Raw genomic sequence first — 22,861 nt, 5'->3', positions numbered from 1 at the left:
CTTGTTGCTATTTTAATAGTTTTTTGTCTGTTTTGTTGTTCTCTGTTCCTTTCTTCTTCTATGGGTTTATTCCCTTGTGGTTTGATGACTTTCTATAATGTTATGCTTAGATTCCTTTCTCATCATCTTTTGAGTATTTACTATGGATTCTTTGCTCTGTGGTTACCATGAAGCTCATATATAATGGCATATATATATGAAACAATTTACTTTAAGTTGACAACAAGTTTACCCCTCCCATATTTTATGTTTTTGCTGTCACATTTAACATCTTTTCATTTTGTGTGTCCCTTACCTAATTATTGTAGCTATAGTTAGTTTTACTATTTGCCTTTTAACCTTAACACTAGCTCCTAAGTGATTAATCAACTGCCTTTGCTATATATTTACTTTTACCAGTGAGATTTTTACTTTCCTATTTTTTTCTTGTTACTAATTAGTGCCTCTTTTTCAGCTTAAAGAACTCCTTTTACAATTTATCATTAACTCTTTTAGTGTTTGTTTGTCTGGAAAACTCTTTCTCTCTCCTTCAATTCTGAATGTTACCTTACTTGGTAGACTATTCTTGATTGGAAGTATTTTCCTTTCAGCACTTTGAATATATTATGCTGCCTTCTTCTGGCCTGCAAATTTTCTGCTGAGAAATCTGATAGTCTTGTGGGGGTTTCCTTGTACATATCATTCCACTTGGTGTTGTCCTATAGGTCTCTTAAGCTATCTTGATCTTTTGATGTTTTTCTTCTTTTTTGCTCTTCTGTTTGGGTGAGTTCCACTGCCCTGTCTTTTAGCTCACTGATTTTGTCTTCTACTTTATCTGGTCTGTGATTGAACCCCTCTAGTGTGTTTTCAGTTTGGCTATTGTGTTCTTCAGTTCTACGGCTTGTTTAGTACTTGTATTTTCTATCTCTTTGTTGCATTTACCTATTCTTTTCCTGAGTTTCGTGAGCATCTTTATGAACATTACTCTGAACTCTTTATCAGGTAATATTAATTATCTCCATTAATTTTTTCCATTAATATTAATTATCTCCATTAATAATTTTTTCTTGTTATTTGGAACATATTCTTCTCTTCACTTTGCTTGAATCTCTGTGTTTGTTTCTGTGTACTAGGTGAAACAGATCTCTCTCTCAGTCTTATAGGAGTCGCCTTGTATCCAAGATAAACCCTATCTTTTAATCTTGCTGTAGTTCTTGGCTGTCTCTAGAATCTTTATGATTAAAAAAAAAATTTTTTTTTAATGTTTACTTATTTTTGAGAGAGAGACAGAGAGAGAGAGAGAGAGAGAGAGAGAGAGCGAGAGCAGGGGAGGGGCAAAGAGATAGGGAGACACAGAATCTGAAGCAGGCTCCAGGTTCCTGAGCTGTCAGCACAGAGCCTGACGTGGGGCTCAAACCCAAGAACCGTGGGCTCATGACCTGAGCTGAAGTTGGATGCTTAACCAACTGAACCACCCAGGTGCCCCTCACCTTCGTGATTTCTAAGCAGCCTTTTTCTTGGTGGGCCCCAGTTGTTGAGGGTGTGCCAAGATCTGTGAATGTCTCAGAGGGAGGGATATCAGTCAGCATCTAGTTTCAGGCTGATTGGAGGTAGATCCTCAGGCAGCAGGTTTTAAGGTAGGCAAATACATATAGTCCTATGGGACAGCAATCATAGACTCTGCTGTGATCTAGAACCCATGATCTGAAGGTGTCCCCTTAGTGACAATAGAAAATTCTGGACTCAAACCAAATGTATGAGCTTTCTGGGAGATACTGGTAAGCTGTAGCAAGGCCAAGTGAGAGTTCAGAGATGGTATCCCTCAGCCGACATTCCCTGAGAGCATTTCCATAGTTTCTAGATGTGTGGTAAACCTGAAGCCTGCCTGTCAGGCTGAAGCTGTAAGTCAAGTAGATCTTTTTCATAGGAAGACTGACGATGTGTTTCAGTGTATTGTTGGTGTGGTGTCCTGGGGTTAGTAGCCTGCCTAGGACTGACTCTCCAATTGTTTCATACCCACAGGGTCCCAAAATGTAATCCCCTTTGGCCACCAGAGCCAGGTGCTGAAAGGGTGTCCCCTGGGTGGAGTGCACATACTGATCAACTATGACAGGCTGTTGTAGAGTAGTGCACAGGGCCAGGGCTCTCCACTGGCTGGCTTAGATGTGGTCATGGTGGAGTGGTGTGTGGGGTGGGGCACAACCATCAGGGCTAGCAGGCTAGAGGGAGGGGGAAAAGATGGCTGCTGCTGGTGCCCACACTTGCAGGGTAGAGGGAGAATACCAAAAATGGTGCCTGCCAGCATCTGTCCCTGGAGAGTCCCCCACAGTCTCCTGTTCTTCTAGCAGGTGCTTTAAGGTGCTTTAAATTTCCTTCATTTATCAGGTAGGTGCTTCATGAACTGATGCTCCTGTGCTGGGTCCAGGGGTGAAGGACGGTGCATGAAAACCTTTTAAGAGTGGAGTCTCCATTCCCTACAACCTAATGGCTTTCCTAGACGTGCACCCCATTGCTTTGCAAAACCTGACCTTTGGGTGCTCATCTCTCCAGGTCCCAAGGGTTGGGATGCCTGGTGTGGGGCACAAACCTCTTGCTCCTCAGGGGGAAGTTTGGTATTTGTGAGATCCTTGCCAACTAAACTGCTGCACCAGGGGTGGGGTTTTGGGCTGAATTACATCTCTGCCTCTCCTACTGGTCTCGACATAGCCCTGTTATCTTTTGTTGTGGAGGAGCTTGTTCAGGTGGTTTTCAAGTCCTTTCCAGAAGGGATTTGTCCATATGTAGCTGTGCATTTGTTGTGTCCGTGGGAGGAGATGAGTTTGGATCTTCCTGTGCTTCCAACTTGAACCATCTCTCCTATTTTTTTACATCTTTAACTTTAAACAGATGTTTCACATTTAGACAAACCAACATGAAAAACCGTATCAATAATATGTGAAAAAACAGCTTAAGTTTTTTAAAAATGTTGGTTTATTTTTGAGAGAGAGACAGAGAGTGAGTCGGGGGGGCGGGCAGAGAGAGACACACACACACACAGAGAATCAGAAGCAGGCTCCAGGCTCTGAGCTCTCAGCACAGAGCCTGACCTGGGCCTCAAATTCATGAGCTGTGAGATCATGACCTGAGTTGAAGTCAGATGCTTAACCTTAACGAACTGAGCTCCCCGGCTGGCCAAAAACAGCTTTTTTTTTTTTTTTTTTTTAAAGAGGGATTTTTTTTTTTTTTTAAAGAAAAATTGAAAGAAAACACAGGTTTTCAAACATGGCAGGAGCTAAATGAATATTTGTGGGAGGAAGGATTGAAAGAAAAGTGCTCCTAGACCACAGACAAATTTGTTTTAAATTACTTCAGGGCATAGTATACTAAGCATTCATTGAGTAAAGAGGATTTTTTTTTTTTTTTTCTGAGAGAGAGAGATAGAGAGAGAGCGAGAGCGGGCACAGTGAGCGAGGGGCAGAAAGAGAGAGAGAAGAGGCGCTCACCGGAAGCGGGGCTGGTGTTTTACCGGAAGCAGGGCTCGTGCTCACTGAAGGTGGCATTCAAGCTTACCCCATATGGGGCTCCAACTCATGAACCGTTAGATCATAACCTGAGCTGAAGTCATGCTTAACAACTGAGCCACCCAGGCGCCCTGATGAGTAAAGAGGATTTAAGAATCTGCTCTGTAGCTTACTAGCAGTGGGGCTCAAGTTGTGTAAACTCCGGAAGCCTTAAATATTTTTTTTTTTGTATAGTGAGAATGATCATGCACAGATGTTCCTAGAACGTTCATTAGGATTACATGAGCTAGACCATGCAGCTGGTTCAAAATGCTTGTCAAACAGTAAGTGCTACAGGTTAGCCGTTATCATTGTCAATAAATAAAGTCAGCCAGATTGAGAGATCTAAAGTAAAGCCAGGATAGAGGCATTTTAATGTGCAATTTACATAGTCCTTCCCTACTGATGATTTCACCATCACTCTTACTGATTTATTCCTTCCTTATTGATTTGCACCTCACATCAACCCTAAAGGCCAGAAGACCTTGAAGCCTCTTCACTATGGGCCATGTGATGACCTCTCATGTGGGCGAAGGTGGACTTTAGGACTGTCTACAGAGCTCAGCACCTTGGAGCTGGGCACTCTGTTCCCGAGAGGTGGTTTATATACAGCAGAACAACTGGAGGAGATGAAAGCATAAGGAGTTCATCAGACTTTATTTCTTTCTCTATGTCTAGCAAGACTTTTGTGTCTTAGGACTTCATAATCTTTGTCCTAGAATACAGACGAATGCCAGCCCGAGTGCCCCATCGAAGAACGGAAAAGTTACAGCCGTCATTCTTCTAACAGTTACCACTGTCAATTTTTGCAGATAGAAAAACCAGACAAGTTACCTCACAAGAGGCATAAGGTTGTACCACAAATATTGCTTTTTTTTTTTTTTTTTGGCCTCAGATGGGATTAAGTGGATGGTCTTCAATTTTACTTGGACGATTAGAGAAATTCAAGGAAGGGAACGTCATTAGCAGAGGAACAAGGAGCCAGTCCAGGCAATATCTGAATATTTATTACTTGATCTTATCTTGAATAGAAAAGAGTGGCTCTTTGTTCAAAACACTTCTGGCTGCTGTCCGTCACCTTGGACTTCTGAGCCTTTCCTTTGTTGCTTTATAAAAAATGATTAATTAAATTAGTGCCTTGTAGAAAGAAGTGTGCTTTCTCTAAACTCTAAGGATGCTCCCAAAGTGGTCATTAATGCCCGCAAGAGAAGCAGCACGATACTTTCATGTCGCACACGAAGAAGATGAGTTCACATGAACTTTATAATCATGCAATAAATAAGTTCAAGAGCTGGGACCCAAACAAGCAAGGGCTACGGGTAGGAGATCAGGCACTTTTATTTTGACTTTGCCTCCAGACAGAAGCCCACCTTAGTTTTCTTACCTTAAAATGGATTCAGTGTGTTCGATCAGGGGTGGTGGCCTTTTTTTTTTGATAAAGACTCAGACAGTAAATATATTTGGCAACAGCTCTGCAACAGCTACTCAACTCGGCTTGCCGTCAAAGAGCGAAAGTAGGGGCACATGGGTGGCTCGGTCGATTGAGTGCCAACTCTTGATTTTAGCTTGGGTCATGATCTCATGGTTTCGTGAGTTTGAGCCCCACATTGGGCTCTGTGCTGACAGCGTGGAGCCTGCTTGAGATTCCCCCTCTCTCTCTCTCTGCCTCTCCCCTGCTCACACTCTGTCTCTCTCAGGATGAGTAAATAAACGAAAAGAAATTTGAAGGGTGAAAGCAGCTACAGACAATTTGTAAACAAATGAGTGTGGCTTGTGCCAACAAAACTTTATTTACAAAAATGGGTGGAGGGTTGGGTTTGGCCCATAGATTGTAGTTTGCAGACTCCATGACTAGGTGATGTAGGAGTTTCTTCTGCTGATATTTTATGATTCAACTTGTTTTAACAACAACGCTATTTCTCTAGGAAAGTTACCGGTCATCAAATGTGCAGTTAGTGAGGTATGTAAGGATTTTTCTGCTATCTGTTATTAACAGTAGCTAAGATACGGAAATAACCTAAGTGCCCATCAATGGATGAATGAATAAAGAAGATGTGGCGCATATATATGCTAGAATATTATTCTAGCTATGAGAAAGAAGGAAATCCTGCCATGCGTGACAACATGGATGGACCTTTAGGGCATTATACTAAGTGAAATTAAGTGACATAAAAAATTAAAAAAAATCAAGTCACACAAAGACAGACAGTATATGATATCAATAATATGTGGAATCTAAAAAAGCTGAGCTAGTAGAAACTGTAGAATAGTGGTTACAGGGGCTAGGGTGCGGGGGACTTGAGATGTTGGTCAATTGATGCACAGCATTGTGATTATAGTCAACAATACTGTATTATATACTTCAAAGTTTCTGAGAGACTAGGTCTTAAATGTTCTTACCACAAAAGAGAAATGCTAGTTATGTGACTTGACGAAGGATGCTATGGTGGTAATCATATGGGAATATATAAAAGAATCAAATCAGCGCATAGGGGGTGCCTGAGTGGCTCAGTCAGTTGAATGTCTGACTTTGGCTCAAGTCACGATCTCGTGGTTTGTGAGTTCAAGCCCCGAGTTGGGCTCTGTGCTGACAGCTCAGAGCCTGGAGCCTGCTTCAGATTCTGTCTCCCTCTCTCTCTGCCCCTCTCTCTCTCTCAAAGATAAACATTAAAACAATTAAAAAAATCAGCACATCGTACACCTTAAACTTATACCATGTAATATGTCAATTATATTGCAATAAAAACAAGTATTTTTTTTGCATCTTGTCTCGATTACTAAATGCCTACTATGTGTATTGCAAATGTAAATTATTGCCTTAATGTTATTCTGCTTAAGGTCTTGTGTATTAAGGATTTTTGTTGTTACTGGCGTGGGCGGGGAGCAAGGTGCCTAGGATTGAAGTGTAGGGTGTGTGAAGGTAGCTTTGATATCCCGGATGGGATGGCTGATTGGGAGTGAAGACTCAAGCCAGTAGAACTCTTGGAACATTAGCCTCAACCTCAGGTGATCAAAGGGTACCTGCTGTTGCTAAACTGAGAAAACTGGAATAGATGGGTGAGGTCTGACAGCAGTGATAGACCGTGAAGTAGGATGATGGAAGAGTGTGTCTTACTTTAAGCGAAAATATCTCATTAAAAAAAAAAAAAAGCAAAGTGTAAACATTGCTGTTACTGTGGCCCCCAAGCCACAGACGGAAGGGCACATCGTACCGACCCCCCTGCTGGAGGACACTGGCTGCTGGTCTGGTGGCAATGCTTTATCCTGGGCCCCCACTCTCTTTTCTGGGGGAAAGGAGTTGAGGAAAAGGAGGTCAGCTCAACTCCATCAACTTTTAAGGCTTCCTCTGATAAGAAAAGAATAGAACACATACACCAAACTTCAAGAGGCACCGTGTGGCAAATGAACGTACTTATCCTTTATAAAAATTATATATTGTGGGATGCCTGGGTGCTCAGTTGGTTAAATGTCTGACTCTTGATTTCGGCTCAGGTCATGATCTCACGGTTTGTGAGTTTGAGCCCGGAGTTGGGCTCTGTGCTGACAGTGCGGAGCCTGCTTGGGATTCTCTCTCTCCCTCGTTCTCTGCCCCTCCCCGACTTGTTCTCTTCCTCTCTCTCTCAAAAATAAATAAACATTTAAGAAATCATATTATTGCTACATAAGGCTTCTTTGAAAAGCTTGTAATTTCTTATAAAAAAATTTTTTTTAACGTTTATTTATTTTTGAGACAGAGAGAGACAGAGCATGAACGGGGGAGGGGCAGAGAGAGAAGGAGACACAGAATCGGAAGCAGGCTCCAGGCTCTGAGCCATCATCCCGGAGCCTGATGCAGGGCTCGAACTCACGGACCGTGAGATCGTGACCTGAGCTGAAGTCGGACGCTTAACCGACTGAGCCACCCAGGCGCCCCAGCTTTAAAAAAAATTTTTAAAAAACATTTATTTATTTTTGAGAGATAGGGAGAGACAGAGGATGAGCAGGGGAGGGGCAGAGCGAGAGGGAGAGACAGAATCTGAAGCAGGCTCCAGGCTCCGAGCTGTCAGCGCAGACCCCGACACGGGGCTCAAACTCACAAACTGCGAGATTATGACCTGAGCCGAAATCGGACGCCCAAACGACTGAGCCACCCAGGAGCCCCGAAAAGCTTGTAATTTTATTTATTTACTTATTTTGTTTTTGTTTTTGTTTTTTTTTTTGAAAAGCTTGTAATTTTAAAGTGAATGCTTTCCTTAAAAACTTAGAGAATCCTATATCATGATAGTTTGCCTATTTCTGTAAGAGTATTATTTTGATAAAATATTGTACTGGTTTTTAAAGTTATAAAAAGCAGTGCTCATTTAGAAATCTCCTCTGTCCCTACTACCTAATCCTCTCACGCACTACTTGCTGGGTAACCACTGTAAACAGTTTATTTTTTGTCCTTTCTGACCAAGTGTGTGTCTGTATCTGTATGACTGCGTCTACTGATTGACTATCATATAATGTTTTTGTTTATTCACCAGATACAAGTCTGTCTGCCTGCCTTAGCTACAATGTGGTAATGCTTTTGATAGATCTTAGATGCTCAGTGCAGGACATAAAAAGAAAAATTCTTCTTAAACACATACAATTGCGTTGGTATATTTGTGAGGCACATTTAATCCAGTTCTCTAAAGTGGATGCTTGGGTATATTTCCAGCCTCAAGGTCTACCTTTGCCTAATATTCAGGCAACTGACGTAAGGGTGTGTGTTTCCCCACAGTCCTGAGGTTAATTGCCCCACTGTTAAATTGTACTTTCCTACAGTAGCTCTAATCCTAGCCTAATAGTACTAGCTACAGTAGTTTATATAAAAAGTTGTTGAATTTATTAGATGGAGAGATATCTGAGTGCTTGAAGCAGATCACAGGCTGAGGGAATATAGGATTCTATCATCGTCACCCAAGCCGAAAAGTCCATCAACCAAGAGAAGCATAATTGTAAGTCACTCTCTATCTCAGTTCCTAATTTTCCCTGATTTGCTGGGATGAGTGACCATTCTTGCTCATACCACTAGGGGATCCTTGGGGCCACTTCAGGCTGAGCCCATGTTCATGACACTCCCACATAGCAGACACTTTTGTGGATTTTTGTTTATGATTGCATCTTGCTAATATGAAGAATGGACAAGGCTTAAAGAGAAAAGCTTAGTATATTTCATTGAAAATTTGAACAATTAGAATGGGCTGATAAAAAATCAAAGACTCTACGTGTACTTTGCTGTGGGTAAAAAGTTATAGCTAATAACTGCAGGTGACAAAACTGAAGAACTTTTCTCAGGAAAAATAGAATCTGTTGTGAGTATCCAAGAATAATGAGCAAAGGAAGAGAAGCAAGGGGAGAAATCTAGGTCATGTCCCATTGAACACGATGTAAATCTGACCTGTATACATGAGATAAATGGTTGAAATTAGGGCCAAATAATTTCCTGATTTCTACGAATGAGCACATCTTTTGAAAATCAGGAGAAAGTAGATTTTCTTTTCTAGATGAAATTATATTCGATTCAGTGTAAGAAGGAAACCAGTAGAAGAAGATCTATATGATAGTACAGAGATCATGTGAGAGAAAAGGAAAAGTGTGTGTGTGTGTGGGGGGGGGTAGGGAGGGATCGGGAGAGAGAGAGAGACAGAGACAGAGAAGAGCACAGGAGTAATGGCAGGAGTAGAATGGCACAGAACCTTATTATATCATAAAATAATAACTTTAAAAGAACAAATCTGTGGCACAGAGAAACTGAAAAGTGATATTAGAATTCTTAGGGTTGCCATCTTAAAATATCTGATGGGCTTACTTAGAATATACTACCATGATTTAGTCCTTGTTAATTTTTCCATGACCGTGAAGTTGATCTATCATAATATTTAGTTTGATGAAGTCACCAGCTGCCCTGTGCAAAAATCTGGTGTTTTACACTTTATCACTCCCAGAGGCAGGCCACATCTTCCTGCCCCTAACCCCTCCAGCTGCAGCCACCCCTGGAGCCTTCCCACCCTGAGAGCTGCAGGTCGATAGATGGAGCCCAGTACTTATGATGGGACACATGGGGCCGAAGAAGGAGCTGTGCAATCACCTCTATTGTATTTTTATTTACTTCCCTCTGTTTTTGAGCATTCTCCCCCATAAGGCCTCCAGCCAAAGACCTTCTGATCAATTTATATCCTAAAAGGAACAACTGCAGGACATCTTCCCAGATTCTACTCATCTCCTCACGTGGGCTTGTCGCATTTACCAAATACTGCAAACACTACAAATAGTTTTCTAGTATAAGTATGCCCCGTGCAACATTTGAGAGAGACTTACACTACAAAAATTATTTACTATCTGAAATTCAAATTTAACTGGCACCCTGGATTTCATCTGGCATCCCTACTGTTTGAACTCCAGGAACCTCCCGAGTATCTGGGAAAGGTCTCAGAAAAGTCAACAGCACGGCACAAGAACCGACTGACGTGAGGTGGCAGTAAGTTGTCCCTCAAATGACAAAAGCACACAATCTCTGAGAGGCGAGCAGAAAAAAAAAAAGCCACTCTGGAGTCTCTCGCCACTTTGTCCACAACACTGCTCCTTGAGGGGGAAGGGGTCAGCCAGTGGCCCTTTTCCTTCCCCTAGTACTTCTGGGCAAGGATGTGCAGATCGTGTATTTGACGAGTGATTTCAGCACAGAACAGCTGGCAGGCGGCGAGACTGTCATAGCAAGCAGTGGACCGGACACTGGGAAAGGGCTGGGTGGGGGTGATGAAGATGGGGAAACAGTAAAAGACACAGCAATACGCTATAGGCACAGGGCAGATCTTCAAATTACACTTACTGCATGAACATAAACGCGCACAGAAATATGCCCATGGATGATTGACACTTTTTTTTCCCCCATTTTATGAGTCAACCTTATTTGTTAACCTTATCTGTGGCTGTTCTTGTAGAATTTCCTGGTGAACAAAAATGCACATCCACTATCTGGTTGGAGACAGCCAGCCGAGGCCAGAGTTGCTGGGCTCTCTGCAGAGCCGTGAAGCCAGGGCACTGTGTAGAAGCATCTCTTTTTTTGATCGGATACTAACTATTGTTTAACCTCTAATGGTTTCTTACAAATTGCTACCTCAACTCCACATCTCTAGTTAGTAGGATTTTTAACTCAGGTTTGAGGACCTGTTAATTTTCAAGCCTGCAAAGGTTCTAGGCTGAATGGTAATTATGGGCATTTGATGCACTTAGAACTAAAATTGAATACTAACATATTCTGGCACAGGCTTTTCCTTCTAATTTATTCATTATTATTTACCATGACTCTCGGTTTGACGGTCTTCTTATAGAACTACTCTGTATTGGAGTTACACTGAATTCAATCATACAGTTAAGCCTAGTTAAAATGGAGGGGATTTTCTTCTTGGACCCAAATGTAATATATATATATATATATAAAATATACATATAAAAAATATACATATATATAAACCCAATGCACATTGTCATATATAACTCATGGCTGTATTCCGATTCAGGTTTTAGTGTCATGGAAACCAGTTAAGCTCGTCTCTGCCTCTCTACCTAAAATCTGATAAAAATACAGTTTAACTGCATAAACCTAACTTCACTTTAGAGGGAAAAGAAGATGCTGTATACATATGCTGGTAGGTTTTAAAATAATGACATCTGCCTTTGTTATAATGAAAGAAAACTCATAAGATGTTCAATTAGTATGACTGAATCATCCATTTCTTCCCTTTTTTCTTACAGTGATATTTCAGGTCTTTTGGGATAGTCATTTTGTGGAGATCTTGGAATTAAAAAACAAAGGCATTCTAACTGTGATGCTCAACAGTCAGGGTATCTGATTTGCTTAAGGGTCACCCCTAAAAGTCAGAGCCTGACTGCGGCCAGTAGGAGCTGGTGGGATGAGTTTGCTGGTTGCTAGGAGGCTGTGTGGGGATCTTAGAAAGACCCCCTACCCCCTTGGGCGCTGTCCCTTCTGGGCGTGTAGTTGAAGTTTCTCTGTTGATGCCAGAGATGGAGACAGAGAGAAGGGCTGTGGATGCGGCCAAAGCCTGGGGACAGAGGCAGGCAGGGAGGCACAACCGTTCTTTGTAGGGCATGGGTGGTATTTTGTTACTGGTGACTGTGTGACAACAGCAGGACACCACGTGCAGTCTTTTGGGACAGTCGTTTCTGTAGCCCTGGACCCGGAGACCAGGCTTGTGCTGGCGCGGTGTCACGGGGGGGCCGGGGGAGGGGGGGCAGGTGCTCTGCTCACTCACCGGTGCTGCTCTGAATGGTCCTCACGGTGGTGGTGGTGCGCGGTGGGGAGGAGGACCGCAGGGACACGCACTCGTCGTCCTGGGAGCAGCCCTTCTCAATGGCCCGCACGTAGCTGTGGCTCCGCATGCGGAAGCAGCCGGGCATGGGCAGGTCCAGGGCTTCCACCGCCTGCGACTCCAGCTCGCTGAACACGGATTCACACACGGACTCGAACTGCCCGTTCACTTCCATCTCGCTCACCTGCGGGCAGAGACGGGGAACCGTAACTCCTCCTGCCTGGCGGAGAAGCACCCTCTCCCTCAAGCATCCCCGGACTTGACCCCGCACCCTTCCGGAGAAAGCCCCATCCGACCGCATTCAACGCCAATGCATTTTATCGCCTCTGTGTTACACTCCGTAACTGAACTGCATCTTGTTTATGAGCCCAAACAGTCCATTAAATTCTAAAGAAAAAGAGCTTTCTTTTCAGCATGGAAGAAGTGTGGGGCTAGGAGGTCTTATTCCAGTGCGTGCCCAGGTGTTAATTCTCCTGATTTATAAATGCAAACCTAGGGAACAATTTTTGTCAGTCCACGGTGAGAGTTTGGGTATTTCAGGGGAATAGTTTTTAGTATAAACATCTTAGAAACTACTATTTTTATTATTGTGCTTTTGCAAGTGACTGGCTTGTCAAATAATTTCAGTGTCAAATGCAGCTTAATTTAGTGCACAGTATGAAAACAGGCCCTATATTTTCTGGCAAGATACTCTCATTCTGCACAAAAATAGACCAAACCCAGATATGTCAAAATCTTGAAAAGCACTATGGAGATTTTCAATCTACACACTATCGGAAGAAGGTCTCATTCTTCCTTATAAAAAGCTGATATGGTCTACAAATTGTTTATCAATGTGTTTTAAAATCTTCCAAATGAAGTCTTCCTTTTTTTGCAGAGGTCAGTTTTTATTTACTTATATTCCTCTGCACATAACTTACATTGGGTTTGAGCACCACCTAAAAAAGAAAAAAAAAAAAAAAAAAACCAGACCAGGTGCCCCAGTTAATTTCTCTTACTTTGTAGCTGATTTGATAGGGACATGGGAGCATTCTTCAAATTTCTGCCACCCTCTAGAACTTCATAATTTCCCTAATATTAAATTAAAGAGTAATTAGGAATTTATTAAGCAATTAAACTATAAGTAAGCTTAGAACAAATACTGAAAATGATTGTAATTTCTGACTTCTTTCATTTTCTGTTATCTGAGGATATACTCTGATAATGGCAAATTTATTTTATTTTATTTTATTAAAAAAAATTTTTTTTAACGTTTATTTATTTTTGAGACAGAGAGAGACAGAGCATGAACAGGGGAGGGGCAGAGAGAGAGGGAGACACAGAATCAGAAGCAGGCTCCAGGCTCTGAGCCATCAGCCCAGAGCCCGACGCGGGGCTCGAACTCACAGACTGTGAGATCGTGACCTGAGCTGAAGTCGGACGCTTAACCGACTGAGCCACCCAGGCGCTCCAGCAAATTTCTTTTAAACTTCATGTAGAAGTGACCAGCTACCTTAAGGCATATCAAGTGGAAAAAGACATGCATTTCTTTACGATTCTTTACAGCTTATCTTTACAGCTTAAAATAGTATTTTCACCTACTTTATCTAATTTGATATAAACTCCCTGCTTGTTTTCAAGGCTAATAATTATATACATCCATGTTAAAAAAATTAAATACATATATATATCTTTGATTTTTGGGAAATATTGGCGATGCATTCACAGGTAAGGGGACATGATATTTGCAATTAATTATCAAATAGAGAAAGTGAGCACATGAGTCAAAAGGAATATGAATATGAGTCTGGGTCAAGGATATACAGGAGTCCCTTGTATTTTACAAGCAACTTTTTTGTAAACTTGGAATGATTTCAAAGTAAAAGGTAAAACTATATTTGCAAACGTGTGTGTGCGCATGCACATATAGATTTTCCCCTATTAATCAATATGCCAAACATCGCAAAGAAATGGTAAAATATCTATCCCTGTTAAGGTAACAACTGTTAAAACTTGGGTGACTGTCTGTTCAGAGGGTACATATTGCCCCCCTCCCCTAGTTTTCATAAAAATTGGACCATAAAGTAAATATAATTTGGCAATATGTTTTCTTTCCACTTAACCTTCTATATTAAACTTACATCTTAATAGGATTCTCTTTCTTCATTCTTTTTTAACCTTTTGTTTCTATTATGCACAGATACAGAAAACCAAGCAAAATAAATGTAGAACTGAGTGAATTATAATAAGACAAACACCCTTGTAACCATTACCTAGATCAAGAAAGACGGCTTTTCCAGGTACCCTAGCAACCACTCTATATGCCCCATCCTAACTATAATCCCCATCTTCCCTCCAAAATCAACTGCTAATCTGAGTTTTATTTTTATAAAGAATTCTTTTTTAAAAAAGTTTATTTCTTTATTTTGAGAGAGAGCGAGAGAACACACATGAGTGGGGGAGGGACAGGGAGCCAGGGAGAGAGAGAATCCCAAGCAGTCTCTGTGCTGTCAACACAGGTGCCCCCGCACCCAGTTTTTAATTGACAATTTATTTATGGAAGCATCTGGGTTGTTTGTCCTGTAAAGGTTCCCGTGGTCTGGATTTGCTGATTTCATACTCGTGGTAGGATTTAGCATGGTCCTCTATCTTTTGTAGTTCCTGAAAATTGTAAGCTGGATCCAGGGGCTTCATAAGACTCAGGTTCAGTCCCTTTGGCAAGAGGAGAGATCATGTGTTCTTTTATCAGGAGACACATTATGTCTGGGTTGTCTCTCTTTGTATGTTGTTAGAAGTCACTTGTGCCCAATGTCTAGATCTGTTAATTCACTGGGAGGTATGCAATGGTGGTGTTCTAGTTCCATCATTATTTTTTACAGTTTCTAGTTGTAGCTTAACTGTCTGAGCCATCCAGGAGCCCCAACATTTGATGGTTTTAAATTGACTCTTATGATTATTCTTAGTGAACGGAGATTTGTCTTCTCTTTAACCAGTGGGAGCCCCTTAGGTTGGCTCCTGAATCCTGTTGACCTGCTCAGTCCTGGAATCAGTATTTTTTCAAACAACCTTTTCTGCTTTTAGTGGAAAATAGTATCACAAGAATACAATCTGGACACCAGGAAGCTTCATTGTCATGGCTCCTGGGCTGGTCATTGTTCAGTCGGCAAAACTAGGCCTTTTGATGGTCAGACCTAGTGAATAGGTCTGATTAAAATTCAGACTGCAGAGTTGTTTTTTTAAAATGTTTATTTATTTATTTAGAAAGAGAGTGAGAGGGGAAGGGGCAGAGAGAGAGGGAGAGAGAGAGAGAGAGAAAGAACGAACAGGGGAGGAGCAGAGAGAGAGGGAGACACAGAATCAAAAGCTGTGTGATCCCACGACTGTGAGATTATGACCTTAGCCGAAATCAAGAGTTTGATGCTTAACTGACTGAGTCACCCAGGCACTCCCAGTCTGCACAGTTTTAACGTAACCTAACGTAACCTCTTCTATATTATATATATATATACCTTGATTCCATACTAAAAATCCTGGTTCTCAGGGGCACAGGAAATAGAATTGGAATATTCTACAATTATTCATTTGTTTTTTTCATATGCACAACCATCTCAGAATAGCATACTAATAATACCGTGCCCATATCTTTATTGAGAACAGTTAATGATTCCTTTTTTTTCTGCATATGCACTCTCTATTCTTTCCTCATTTAAAATAGTTGTGCTATATTTACATTGTCAGAGCACATAACCTACATGTTCTCTATTGCTTCAGCCCTCATTTAGTCTCTTATAAATAACTATACATTTAATGCTTGCTACTACTTTTTCATATAAAAAGATTATTCTCTATCAAAATTCTACAGATATAGGTCAAAGAATTCTAGATGGCTTATAAAGGAAAAGAGCAAACACCTGACCCACCTTGCCCCCTCCTCGCCAGATTCTCCCTCCTCAGAGGCAATCACTTTCAATTCTTCCAGCTGGATCTTATGGTATTTGCATTCATATTTCCAAAAACTTGCTTATGTGGATCTGTTGCTATGTTCAGAGACCTCTGATAACCTATTGGTTTCCTTCCTGCCCTTAAAGCATTACCCTCGGAACCTCTGACCTCCTATTGCAATCTGTGGCTGCTACAGACAGCCCGCTGCTGTCCTAGGATTTCTCTTCTTTATCACTGTGGGGGTACCCTTCATTGTCTTGACTATCATGGAGGCCCTGTTTCATCTTCCTTGTTTTATTCCTTCCTTTTTGTGGAGCAAATCTTCCAGTGCTTTCCCGAACAAGGCGGCCAGCTTGCATGGATGGAAGTGTCTGTATTTCACCTCCCCTGTTAAGGGAGGGTGTGTTTGCATTCGGGATTCTAGCCTGCATCCCTTCTTTCAGATGTTTTCAGGCTTTCCTCCTTGTCTCTTAGCCTCCATGTATGTTAGAGTTTGGGTAAGTGGATGCCTTTCTCATTCCTAAGCCTTTCCGTATGAACTGGTTTTTCCCATCCCCTTCTGAAAACTTTTAAAGATACTCTTGTTTCAAGAGAGCTACATTTCACCATGTTGTTCCCCGTGAGGATATTTCTCTATCAACTGTGGTGGGTACTGGGTGGGCCCTCTCAATCTGCAAAATCATGTCTTTCAGTGCTGGGACCATTTCTTGAATGATTTCATTGGTAATTTCCTTCCTTTTATTTATTTTTTTCTGGAACTCCCACTTGTTGGATGTTAGAATCCAAGAAGCTCCAAGAATTCCAGGAACAAAAACACAAGGAAAAATACACCGATACATCATAATTTCCAAAGCAATACCGATATAGAACAAAGCTGGAGGACTCACGCTTCCTGATCTCAGAATTTATCACAAAGCTACAATAATCAAACCAGTTTGGCACTGACATAAGGACCGACACATAGACCAATGGAACAGGATCGGGAGTCCAGAAATAAGTCCATGCACCTATTCATCACAGTTCTTATGTCTGGTCCTTTGGGTTGTCTAAAGCTCGTTGTCTAGTTGGATTCCTCAGGATGGGCTCATGGAAACGATATTCCCTGCATTCATTCACACTTACAATAGTTTGCCTGTGACTTTTTTTTTCCCTTTCAAGATTTCATTTATTTTTTTAAAAGATTGTTTAGATGTTTATTTTAGAGAGAGAGGGTGCATGTGAGTGGGGGAGGGGCAGAGAGAGAAGGGAACGATGGGTCTGAAGTGGGCTCTGTGCTGACAACAGAGATCCCTTTGTGGGGCTCGAACTCGCAAATCATTGGATCATGACCTGATCTGAAGTGGGGTGCTTAACTGACTGAGGCAACCAGGTACCCCCAAGATTTCTATCTTTAGATTTCTATTTTTCTTAATGAATGAAATGTCTCATTCACTTGCGCCTATATTCCTTTTAGTCTAATCTTCATTTCTGAAATGATTTTTCTTTTACTTCTAGTTCTTCCCTGAGTTTTGTGACATTATTTTTAAGTTTTTGAAATTCAGATATGTCGTTTTCTCTCATGTCTTATATTGTGTTCTTAATGCTGTTTAGTGCATTTTAAAATACAGTTGACCCTTGAACAAACAACAGGGGGGTGGGGGTAGTGACTCCTCACCTCTGCTCAGTTGAAATTCCACATATAACTTTTGACTCCACAAAAATGTAACTATTAATTGCCAGAATTTTTATTGATAACATAGTTTAGTTGATTAACACGTATTTTGTGTATGTATGATATGCTATATTTTCAGAATAAAGTAAGTTAGAGAAAAAAATGTTATTAAGAAAATCTCATAAGGAAGAGAAAAGACAGTTAAAATACTGCACCGTCTTTATCGAAAAAAAATCCATGTATAAGTGGCCCATGGAATTCAAACCCATGTTGTTCAAGATCAAGTGTAGTGTGTTACAGTTTTGATCTATTTTGTGGTTATGTCTTTCTGCATGCTTTCATTTTCTGGAGGAATGTTATTCTTTTCCTTATTTTTCTTTCTTCTCACAGTGATTTTGAATGTGATTTACAGTGGGTAATTGTCCCTCGTTGTTTTTGGAAAATTAGTCTGACTTGGAGAGGGTGGGTACATTCAAGATACCCCCCTCAAATTCCCAGGACTTCCTCTTTTATTGTTTTAGCTTTGCGATATTTCCTGATTCCTTTCCTCCCGTCCCCAACTTTTACCTTGGCGTTTTCTTTTCTTCTTTGCTACCGTCTCTACCGTGTTCATATCTGATTCCACTCCCCTGTGTTTCTTCTCAGCCCTGGGCCCTGTGCTGGAAGGAAGCACTGGTTGGTTGCTTTCCAGTGCACGTAGAGGCTCAGACTGCTCCAGTCTTTTTTGACCTAACTGCAGGCTCCTTGAATTCATCTGCCGTTAGAGGAGGCAGATCCCTTCCACTTTCAGCTGCTGTTCTCGAATAGGCGCCCTGAACTTTCCGGTGAATACCTGTTGCTTGTTTTATTTTGCTATCCTCGAGTCTGTCGCACAAGTCATTGTCTCCCTCTATGCCTTCTTCCACAGACGTGGATACAGTGTAGTCTTATGGCTACTTGTGGTTTGTTCTCATCCACTTATATTTGGGGTTCATGGAATATCCTGTTATACCCAATTTTATTGTAAATGTTCTCCATGACTTTTGGGGTTTTTTTTCTGCCTAGTTGCTCTGTCTGCTTTTATATGGAGACTCAGGGAAATTCGGACACTTAAGTCACTACCACTGTAACATTGTATAGGACGATTGTTCCATAATTTATTCAACCACTCCATCGTGGATGATGATTCAGATATGTACTTGGAGACTGCTATGACCAACACTGTTGTGCGTTTATCTTTATATACTGGTGCTTTTATTTTCTGTATTATAGAGTGCCAAAAGTGGGATTCTTGTGCCAAAAGGGATGTTTTATACTGTTGTAGATGTTCATCGACTTACTTTCTATGGCAATGGTGGCAGTTCACTCCAAACAGCTCATTTCTCAGCATGGACACTGGAACTGGGTATTAGCACTTTTGCAACTCTTCTAGGTCAGAAATGATATTGTGCTTTTTCAGTTTGTCTTTATCAGCCTGCTAGTGTATTTAAGCATTTTTTCTTATATTTATTGGTCTTTGTATTTTTTCCCTCTAATTTGCTATTTCATAAGATTTGCCTTACGTTCTTTTAGGCTGTTTTTCTTTTCTTACTTACTGGTAAATATACTTTAGGCAACTGGAACATTCACCTGTTTTCTTGATACATGTGAATATCCTCCGATCAGTTGAATTTTAACTTCATGATATCTTTTGTCACAGAATTTAGTTTTCAGTTAGTACAGATGTCAATCGTTTACTCTATGTTTTCTAGGATTCTTATTTTGTTAAAAGTTCTATCAGTCTTACCACAGTATCAGACATATATTTTACAAATTTTAATTTTTGTCATTTTGTGTTATTGTATACATTTGAGATCTCTTTGGTTTTATTATATGGGAAGGAGTAGTTTAATGTTCTTTCTACTATGTCATGGGCAATTTGCTTGAATTCTCTAGACCTCACTTTCCGCATCTGTAAAATGGGTATAATGATACCTATCACCAGTATATGCTTTAAGGATAAAAATAAAACATTTGACATGCATATTATATTTCTAGGCACATCCACTATACATACACTATACATAAATAGTGGATGTTATTCTGTGAGATAGTGTAGTGGGAAGAATGAAACAAATTATACTAATTCTCTAAGACTAAACTTCATAAATTAAAAAATGATCGTTTTTATAGTTGATACGAAATTAATGAGAGAATATGAAAAGCTTCTAGTATATATCAGGTAAGCAATACATGATGACCGTTCCATTGTTATCATTTCCATGATTACTATTATTATTAGCAATATTGTTGCCATCAATACCCCAATACCAGCAGGCTTTGAAGAAACTTATCAGTTAGGAGTCAGGACACTTGGGTTTCTAGGTTCTGTTACCGACTATATTTATAGATACTTGTTTCATCTGAGTTTTTATTTCTTGGTATATATACAATGAAGGGATGGCCTAGGTCACAAATCACAGCTAAATTGCTACGATTACTGCTGAACATAATAACTGTGTACTCACTTCTTTTTTTAAAGTTTATTTTATTTTGAGAGATAGAGCATGAGCAGGGGAGGGGCAGAGGGAGAGGGAGTGAGAGAGAATCCCAAGCAGGCTCTGTGCTGTCAGTGCAGAGCCTGATGTAGGGCTCAAACCCAGGAAATGGTGAGATCGTGGCCTGAGGTGAAAGCAAGAGTCAGACGCTCAACCAACTGAGCCACCCAGGCGCCCCTGTCTACTCACTTTTAAAAAATGATGTAAAAATCCAACATATTGCCAGAAAAAAGATGTCTGCAGGCTTCTGGTTTATCATTCCAGATGAAGATATTTGAGAATTGGACTTGAAGTGAATGAGGACATAAATTGAGCCAATTTGGAAATGACCTAGTTAGTATACTAAATATTTTTTTTTTCACATGTGACTTTTAAAAATTGTTTCTTCTCAAGCTTTACTTTAGAAAGCCCCATCTTATTAGATGGATATATAATCAAAAAAACACAGAAAGGGAATAAATATAAAAAAAGGTCAGTTTTTCTCTATCATGCAAGCACTATCTGTTTTTAAGGATATTTTACTTCTATCAGGTATGAATGGCAGAAACAAACAGCTTAATTATTCTAGACCAATATTTTCTCTTACAACTTTTTAGTTTGATCTTTCCAGGAGCCTTTGATGACTAAAATGGCAGGTTTTAAAAGGGAATAGGATAGCATGCATTTAAATTCTATACTATTAGAACTGCTACTAAAGATCTATAAGAGAGAACATCCCAACATCATAAAAGCTAACCACTTTTTGAAAAGTCTAGAATCTATATGGTAGTATTGCTTGGAAGAAGAAACTATTCTCCTTTGAATAATGATAGTGTTGGGACTGCAATAGAAAGTTTGAAATTATCCTTAAAGATATTGTGTTACTTGAAAATTGAATATGGAACTAGAAAAATGATGTAGCATTAGGAATCCATTTAGGATGGCTATTCTTTCTGTATTTTACTCAAGGCTGAATGATTATACCACCGAATTGCAGAGCTTGACCCGCCATAGCATCGGGGCCCACATGCTTTTCTTCAGTGATTTGTTGATATTTTACTAGGTTGTCACTAGGAAGGGATATTGTCTCAGGAAGGTCGATCTGTGGCACAGGGACCCAAGTCAGGCAGCTGCATAGACGCAATGTCCTGATGGGGCAAAGTAGCATGTTTCTCCTGTCTTGAACATTGAAAATTTAAACATTTAAAGTTATGAAAGCAGTGAATGGGTATAAGCATTTTTCGACAATTTTTAAAATATTTATTTATTTTTGAGAGAAAGAGACAGAGCACAGGTGCGGGAGGGGCAGAGAGAGAGGGAGACACAGATCTGAAGCAGGCTCCAGGCTGTGAGCTGTCAGCACAGAGCCCGACACAGGGCTTGAACCCACAAACTGCAAGATCATGACCTGAGCTGTAGTCGGCCACTCAACCAACTAAACCACCCAGGCACCCCCCAAATTTTTAAAAAAATCCATCGATGTATTCTACATGTATGACAGCTGGATTTATAGACTATTTTATATTCCTGGAAGGCTATGTGAGCATGAGGCTGTCCAGAATAAAGATAAGCTTAAAGAAATTTAAAATATTATATTGCTTAGTGTGAAGAAAGTAAAGACAGACAAGTCAAAATTTCACCAAATGAGGCACCAACTAATTTCCCTGAGCGTTGGGATGAGTGTCATTGGACAGCATTAACTCACACACATTGGCATGCATGCTCTTGGAGCCTTCTCTAAAGTAAGGAAATGTACAGTAGGCAGATATTGGAGTCCCCAAGGCTAGCTTTCCCTGTTCCCACTCTGCCCTGCTCTCAGAACCTTGCTATGATCCCTGCCTTTGTTGAATATGAATTTTCTTATATCAAAGTTCTGATCATATCTCTTGCTGCTTAAAAGCTGAAGTTTTAATTGATTTTTAATCAATTCCATTCCTAATAAATGAAGTCCAGTCCTCTGGAGCTGGCATGCAAGGCCATGCGTTAAAAAAAATATCTCCAGGGCAAAATTCAGGACAGACTTCCCATTGCTGCCTCTACAAGTATTCTGAGCTCCACCAAAACTAGAACACTCACTATTCCTTGAGTTAGGGAAGCATTTTTCAAAGTCCAGATCAAATACTACTTTATTAGAATCCCTTGGAATATTTGTTAAAATGCATATTCCTAGACTGCATGCCTGGACGCTCTCTCTTTAGAATCTTTGTTCTTAGCACCTTTTTCTCCTTAGCTTCAGGATCTTGTTGACAATTCTGTGACCACAAAGTCTCATTTAACATCTGGTTTCTTCCATCTCTTACAGAGTGTTTTATAAAATAACATTATGGAAATATAAAGCAGTTAGCAGAGGGACCCAGTAAAGGAGCCTCTTACACTTGCCCTACCTCCCTCGGAGTATTTTGTAGTGTTCAAGTAAATAATCACTGTGATAGCACTTTTATCGTTTTTGTATGTTCTCTTACAAGCTCTTGATGGGAATGGATTTTGTACTGTTAATCACTGAATAACTTGTATAATCTGGTCCAGTGTTCTGCTCAGTAAATATTAGCTGAGTTGATAGTATGGCAGTTATTTTTGTGATAGAAATTTAACTTCAGAGGTCCTAGACATCATTTACAAAACATCCTTCTTTTTGTGCTCCCACAGGAAGGCGTCCCTAGCGGCAACTTCTGCTCCCCTGCTGGCTCCGAAAGCTGCAGGGTCTGGTCTTCAAAGAGCCCCAGGTTCTCTCTGCCCCCTGATCTTAGGTAGCCCAGTCCTCTCCCACTCTCTGAAACTTTGATGGGAGGGCCTGGATATTTTGGATCTAGCATTAAGATGCCTGAGTCTTCATCCCTAGTCCTGATACCAGTTCTTAGAAGTGACTTTTGTCTCATTACCAAGATACAGTATTCACCTGGGACCCCGTTGAGATAAGTAGACTGTATCTCATTTCCTGTCCTC

At 40.6% G+C, this 22,861-nt stretch overlaps 1 protein-coding gene across 1 annotated transcript in view; it reads right to left on the bottom strand.

The window, feature by feature from the left end:
• Positions 1-22,861, bottom strand: part of DLGAP1 (DLG associated protein 1) — an 884,156-nt gene that overhangs the window by 169,503 nt on the left and 691,792 nt on the right. The window contains exon 7 of the mRNA XM_042911414.1: positions 11,795-12,035. Within this exon, the coding sequence (XP_042767348.1) occupies positions 11,795-12,035 (241 nt within the window). The remainder of the gene's footprint in view (positions 1-11,794; positions 12,036-22,861) is intronic.

The sequence above is a fragment of the Panthera leo genome, chromosome D3 (genome assembly GCF_018350215.1).
Source record: "Panthera leo isolate Ple1 chromosome D3, P.leo_Ple1_pat1.1, whole genome shotgun sequence".
In the NCBI taxonomy this organism is placed as follows: Eukaryota; Metazoa; Chordata; class Mammalia; order Carnivora; family Felidae; genus Panthera; species Panthera leo.
The sequence above is the reverse complement of the archived record's forward strand: the minus strand, read 5'-3'. Positions and strand labels throughout refer to the sequence as shown.